The sequence below is a fragment of the Electrona antarctica genome, assembly GCF_951216825.1.
Source record: "Electrona antarctica genome assembly, chromosome: 6".
Lineage (NCBI taxonomy): Eukaryota > Metazoa > Chordata > Actinopteri > Myctophiformes > Myctophidae > Electrona > Electrona antarctica.
Genome location: NC_136811.1, coordinates 10,921,596 through 10,929,095, shown reverse-complemented (window position 1 = coordinate 10,929,095; position 7,500 = coordinate 10,921,596). Strand labels below are relative to the sequence as shown.

At 46.0% G+C, this 7,500-nt stretch overlaps 1 protein-coding gene across 1 annotated transcript in view; it reads right to left on the bottom strand.

Moving 5' to 3' along the window:
- The window catches only part of myh14 (myosin, heavy chain 14, non-muscle), a 92,615-nt gene that overhangs the window by 44,262 nt on the left and 40,853 nt on the right, over positions 1-7,500 (bottom strand). The window contains exons 9-12 of the mRNA XM_079504485.1: positions 4,320-4,412; positions 2,669-2,732; positions 1,739-1,837; positions 1-114 (exon numbers count right to left, since the gene is read on the bottom strand). The exon at positions 1-114 is cut by the window's left edge and continues 30 nt beyond it. Of these exons, the coding sequence (XP_079360611.1) occupies positions 1-114; positions 1,739-1,837; positions 2,669-2,732; positions 4,320-4,412 (370 nt within the window). The remainder of the gene's footprint in view (positions 115-1,738; positions 1,838-2,668; positions 2,733-4,319; positions 4,413-7,500) is intronic.

Sequence of the window (7,500 nt, the reverse complement as noted above, 5' to 3'; positions counted from 1 at the left end):
TGGTCATTGAGTCCATGGTCTGAGTGAAGTTCTCGGCGTCGCTCTGGCCAGGCAGAGGCACGGAGCCCTGGCTCAGGAAGCGGTACTCGTCAGCACCGCCCAGCAACAACTCCGCTATGGACGGACACCCGCAGAGAGGAGAGATGACATGACATGAAATCAATAAATTTTTGGCACCTGTACATGTCCCACTGGTACGCGGGACATGTCCCACTGGTACGCGGGACGTGTCCCACTGGTACACGGGACGTGTCCCACTGGTACGCGGGACGTGTCCCACTGGTACGCGGGACGTGTCCCACTGGTACACGGGACGTGTCCCACTGGTACGCGGGACGTGTCCCACTGGTACGCGGGACGTGTCCCACTGGTACGCGGGACGTGTCCCACTGGTACGCGGGACGTGTCCCACTGGTACGCGGGACGTGTCCCACTGGTACATGGGACGTGTCCCACTGGTACGCGGGACGTGTCCCACTGGTACACGGGACGTGTCCCACTGGTACGCGGGACGTGTCCCACTGGTACACGGGACGTGTCCCACTACTGGTACGCGGGACGTGTCCCACTACTGGTACGCGGGACGTGTCCCACTACTGGTACGCGGGACGTGTCCCACTACTGGTACGCGGGACGTGTCCCACTACTGGTACGCGGGACGTGTCCCACTACTGGTACGCGGGACGTGTCCCACTGGTACGCGGGACATGTCCCACTGGTACGCAGGACGTGTCCCACTACTGGTACGCGGGACGTGTCCCACTGGTACGCGGGACGTGTCCCACTGGTACGCGGGACGTGTCCCACTGGTACGCGGGACGTGTCCCACTGGTACGCGGGACGTGTCCCACTACTGGTACACGGGACGTGTCCCACTACTGGTACGCGGGACGTGTCCCACTGGTACGCGGGACGTGTCCCACTGGTACGCGGGACATGTCCCACTACTGGTACGCGGGGCGTGTCCCACTGGTACGTGGGACGTGTCCCACTGGTACGCGGGACGTGTCCCACTGGTACGCGGGGCGTGTCCCACTACTGGTACGCGGGTCGTGTCCCACTGGTACGCGGGACGTGTCCCACTGGTACGCGGGGCGTGTCCCACTGGTACGCGGGACATGTCCCACTGGTACGCGGGGCGTGTCCCACTGGTACGCGGGGCGTGTCCCACTGGTACGCGGGACGTGTCCCACTGGTACGCGGGACGTGTCCCACTACTGGTACGCGGGTCGTGTCCCACTGGTACGCGGGACGTGTCCCACTGGTACGCGGGTCGTGTCCCACTGGTATGCGGGGCGTGTCCCACTGGTACGCGGGACGTGTCCCACTGGTATGCGGGACATGTCCCACTACTGGTACGCGGGGCGTGTCCCACTGGTACGCGGGACGTGTCCCACTGGTACGCGGGACGTGTCCCACTGGTACGCGGGACGTGTCCCACTGGTACGCGGGACGTGTCCCACTACTGGTACGTTAGTGTCTACTCTACAGACTCCCATTTAATAGCATTTCTATCTCTGGGACCCCCAATTTATATTGTAAAATCCATGTTAATTTAACTCTGAGTTGGTTCCATTTGTACGCTCTCAGAGTTACAGACCCATACAGTAAGGGTCCATTTGGTTGTTGGTTCCAAACTATCATTTAGCTGGAGACCCCCTGGAACTCCTCAGGGACCCCTGGGGGTCCCCGGACCCCACTTTGGGAACCACTGATGTACAGTATAGTGTTCTCTCACCTCTCATCTCCTCTGACGCTCCACACAGCATCTGGTAGAACACATGGAAGGTCCTCTCGTCCTTGGCCTGGCGGATGGCCCGAGACTTCTCTAGCAGGTCTGGATCTCATAGGTCAGGATCAGCCACAGAAGCATTAGCAGCACACAGTGTTTGTTTTTGGCAGCAAATTTCGTTTATTATTTAGTTATAGTCTTTGGAATGAAACTTCATTTTAGTTTTAAGTTACATTTTGGTCACCTGGAATATTTTAGTGTTAGTCTAGTTTTAGTCGACTAAATGTACAGTTGATTTAGTCAACTAAAATGTATTTTGGCGGGCCTTGACGTCGTAATGGCTGGTTCTACACTTGCTGAAAATACAATCTACAAGCTCACAACGCGTCGCGCTGAGACACGTTGTGAGCTTGTGCATCGGCTATTTTCAGCATGCAACCAAGTGAAAAAATGACTTACACTGGATCTCTTGTCCACTAGTCCCTTCCTAACATTTTAGTCTAGTTTTTATTTGTTGACAAAATCGACAGTATATTTAGTCATAGTTTTAGTCAGCATGGCTTAGTTTTTATTTCGTTTTTGTCAGTGAAAAAGTCGACGATCATTTTTCATCTTACTGTAGTTTTAGTTGACGAAATCAACGCTGTTAGCACATCATACCCAAGTATGATCTAAATCTCTCTCTCTCTCTCTTTCTCTCTCTCTGGCATGCCACTTTAGGCTTAGTCATTTTATTCATGTATAAACAGAGTATAACAGTGGACTATTTACTCCATCTTCTCAGTTCTCAGTACAACTTATATACTTCTGAAAATACACTGTGTAATGACATGCACCATTGTAAACGAGGGTTAAATACATCCGTGGATTGATTGATTGTCTATTACAGTACATATGTATCTGTCAATATGCACTCAATCCTTCTGCAAAGGATACAGGTCTCAATGTTGGCACCGACGATGTAGCCCGCCACATCGAAATTAATCCGGATGAATTTACCCTGGAAGAGAAAGGGGGGGACAGTTTATTTATGTTATTTTATGTTCACTTGATAACATGCTAAAGTCACCTCCGAACACGTATATAGCTTGTTTAACATAGTGTTCCCCACATAAACAGTAAAGGGCAAAAAGGGAAAAGGTGCTCAAAGCATATAGATAATCTGCAAATATCACAGGCCTCACATTTACACATGCCCTTTTACCCGTCTGTAAAACAACTGCCCTTTCCAGACTACGAATGCAGCATTTACTGTGGTGAAAGAAATGCTTGCCATGCCGGAAGGCAGCATTCAGGAGAATTGCTTTTTTTCCAAAGTCTCCTGAACTTGAACACAGTATTTTGCGTTGAACAAATTTGTTGTCGTACACACCGCATCTCCACTAGCTAAAGAGTACTGGTTTGCGCTATATGGGATTTTCGCTATTTTTGTTCAAAAGTGCCCGAGTCTTACGGGGATTTCAGCCACTGCCTCTCTAACACTCTCTGCACGTCCCTGCCGCCTAGCACCAAAATGGTTTCAGGTTTCAGCAAATGGTGAAGCTCCCCACCCATCATGTCCAATGGAAGAATGTGTAAAGGACGCCCTTATGGCTGAAGTTCTGCACACAGAACAATCTGCATAGTGAAAGTCGTGCCTCCAAAGAGGAGTTAAGTGTAGAAAGACACGTTTTTGAGTGGAGGGGGGGGGGGTGATTCAAAACCATCAGGTAGTGTATGCTTGCCATCTTTGTTCACAGAATGTTTCTCTCTCCCTTTTCATGACTGGTTCTGATTATTTGCTCCTTTTTTCTGTTCTTGCTCAATTCGCTAAACAAACTTGGCCACAAACTTTTCGTTGATTCCAATTTTTGTCAAAGTTCCATAGTCATTGTCAATTCTCATTGTACGCTGCATTTAATACCAATCCGCCGCATGCACCACACGCACACGCACACGCACACACACACACACACACACACACACACACACACACACACACACACACACACACACACACACACACACACAGTGTGTGCAGGCTGTGGATGGTCACATGCCTCCTCTCTGACACAGACAGAGACGACACCATTTGACATGTGACACCTCACAGTGAGGAGTTTCACGAGTAGCGTGTAATCAGCCCAGAGGAGGTTGACGTTATCTCCACAGCCAACGCAGAGACGAACGAGGACACGGCCCGTATTACAAAAACCTTTAGGAAATAGCCGATCTACAAGCTCACAATGCGTCGCGATGCGACGCATTGTGAGCTTGTATTTCCCAATGGCCGAGATATGGGGCTGAAGTGGGTAGTGCGGGTTTTGTAATTAGAATAAAAAAAAGTAACTATATATAGCAAGTTTTCAAATAAATGCAGTGGAGTAAAAGTACAATATTTGTCTCTGAGATGTAGTGGAGTAGAAGCAAAAGTACTGGAAATTGGAAATACTCAAGTAAAGTGCAAATACCTCAAAATTGTACTTAAGTACAGTACATAAATGTACTTTCCAGTTTCCACCACTGTTCATTTCAGTGTTTTTGTGTCATTCATTCAACTGAAACTATGTGCGTAAATAAACCCCCAGGCCCCCCATGATGTTCTTACAAATCTGGAGGAGTTGTCGTTCTTGACCGTCTTGGCGTTCCCGAAGGCCTCGAGGATGGGGTTGGCCTGCAGAAGTTGTCTCTCCAGCTCCCCCTGGGACACACACACAACAACACACACACAACAACACACACACACACACACACACACACAGCACAGGACGGGACAGGACACAGCCCGGGGATCAGATCAGACACCCGACACTGGGAACACAACCGTGTCAGCATCATCCTCCATTCAACCACCACATGGAACTATAGTCTAGAATGCATCCCCGGAAAGGTCACGGAATGTCACCATTCAGAGTATAAAGACAGTGTTGCATTCCCAGGGGTCATCGCCATGATGTCATGTATGGCTTGTTGTGGTGGACATTTTTTTGTCAAAGTTTAAAATGTTGCCACGGACATACTAAATGAGTGGACAATAATATTACCAGAAACACATAAGAGTGACAAATGAATCCCTTTTACGGGGTCCATTTGGTTACCATTTGTAGACTCTCAGAGTTATGTGGATCCTAATAAAACATTTGAGAACCACAACTGGTATTTGTTGGGACTCCTAATATGCCGTAGTGTCATACAGTTGGAGGCCATCGATATTGTCCTTTTCTTTTTGCTGAGGTTTGCGTGATCTGCGCAAAAGGACAGTTAACCCATTTTGGGCGGGAACCCCTTTTGGTGTTTTAAACATTATGTTATTATGCTACGAGCTTGTAGGTCTGCTATTTTTGAAAAATCTTGAAAATATTTATTTCAGAAAACTGGAGGATTTAGAAGGATTTTTTAAAATTTTGAGGTCAGGCCTAAATGGGTCAAATGATAAGGGACAATATCGGTGGCACCCAACTGTAGTAAATAAGTGTCATACATAATTCTGAAGAAAACGTGCTGACTTGACATTCGGTAATTGGGAATTATGATCAAAATTAGAAGATTATAATGGTGTGTAAAACAGAAACTATATAATCTGTATATACATATTGATGACCCCTGTGCATTCCGTTATATATATAATCTGTATATACATATTGATGACCCCTGTGCATTCCGTTATATATATAATCTGTATATACATATTGATGACCCCTGTGCATTCCGTTTCAGAAAGACACATTGGCTTCAGTGTTGTTTTTGTCGACTAAAACTAAGACGAAAAATGTTCGTCGACTATAACGTTTTTCACTGACGAAAACTAAATGGAAACTAAATGAAAACTAAGCTATGACGACTAAAACTAAATGTATTGACAATTTTGTCAACAGCTAAAAACTAGACTAAAATGCTAGGAAGGGGACTAGTGGACAAGAGATCCAACTAAATGGAAACTATTCAAGAGACTGACTAAAACTAAAATAGACATTTGCTGCCAAAAACAACACTGTTTGGCTTAATAGCAACTGAAGAGCTCTGTATCATATTGCTATATAAATATATATGGCTTGTGTTTTCGCGTTTATGTTTTGTCTTAGTTTCTGTAGTCGTCGTTATTATAGATACACTATGTCGTTCATTATGTAAGGAGACTCTTCAGTTATACCACCAAGGCAGGAGGTAACAAAGCAAAAGCAAAGCAACGGTTCCGACATTTCTCAATTGTTACTGACAAAAATGGAAACAAACATGGAGGAGGAGGTCATCAATTCAGAACGTTGTTACTGACAGACAGGTGTATGCATCTGCTTTATTAATTTAACCGTAATAATATTTATTACAAAAAAAATGTATGCTGTTATATAGGCCTACTGAACATAGTAACAAGAACGCCAAAAGGGGTTCCCGTCTTATAGGGTAAAAACACCAAAAAGGGTTCCCATCTACTGAGCTACTGTAACTAGCCCACTTCTGCTTGCAATGTAGCACTTGCCCTAGCCTCAGCGACCTTACAGGCGTATGCAGAGGCTAAACTTAAGTAACTTTGATCGTTTTTTAGCACTCTATAGTGTATACGTATAGTTTCACTACATAGATAGTTCCACTGTTAGGTTCTTAGCTTACGTATGATTCATGATGACTATTTTGATGCATTTGATGTATTACCATGTTTTTGTTCTTGCTTTACTGTATGTCACTCTGGATTAAGAGCGTCTGCCAAATGCCTAAATTGTAAATTGTAATGTATTTGGGGTCCTATTGAAAATACCGTGGGTACTAGACTGTACTGTATCCAAATATTGCTGTGGGGGGCGGGAGCGGGAGGTCAGAAATGTGGGGGCGGGGTTAGGTTGCAAAAGCAGGCAAAGTATGCAAGAAAAGTAAAACTATAAGCCACATAGACGCACACGGCCACGCGCGCACACAAACACACACACACACACACACACACACAGGAACAACTTCTCCGAAAGGAATGCACCTACTACTCTCCAGGTAAATTGCCTATTGCATTTGCCTGCTACTGCTGTATAAAATACAGCCCTCCACCCAGACAGCGATGCTACAGCAAAGCCAACATAGCGCATATACAGAGAAAGCCTGCAGAAGGCAGGGTTTCAGTAAAGAGGCCACACACATAAATAACACACAGTGTACAGAGAAGAGATGATCCCCTTATCCGTATAGGGCTGGGCGATATGGACCACGTACAGTTGGAGGCCATCGATATTGTCCCTTATCATTTGACCCATTTAGGCCTGACCTCACAATTTTTTAAAATCCTTCTAAATCCTCCAGTTTTCTGAAATAAATATTTTCACGATTTTTCAAAAATAGCAGACCTACAAGCTCGTAGCGCGCCACTCGGTGGCGCGCTATGAGCTTGTAGATCTGCTATTTTTCAATAGCTAAATTATAACAATGTTTAAAACACCAAAAGGGGTTCCCGCCCAAAATGGGTTAACTGTCCTTTTGCGCAGATCACGCAAACCTCAGCAAAAAGAAAAGGACAATATCGATGGCCTCCAACTGTATCTCCGTAAAACACTAGTGTACTATTACTGGCAATGATATTGCATTGTCACATTTTGAAGGATAAACATGGCTTAACCCATTTGGGGAAAGCATCTGTGTCACTTTAGAATCGTTGGGTTACTCAAAAACAGCAGATCTACAAGCTCGCAGCGTGTCACACTGTGAGCTTGCACATCTGCTATTTTTGAACGTTTTTTTTTTGTGGAAAAACCTCGAAAGTGTGAGAACCAACGATTGAGGAGGCATTTTGTAGAATCGCCCACGTCATG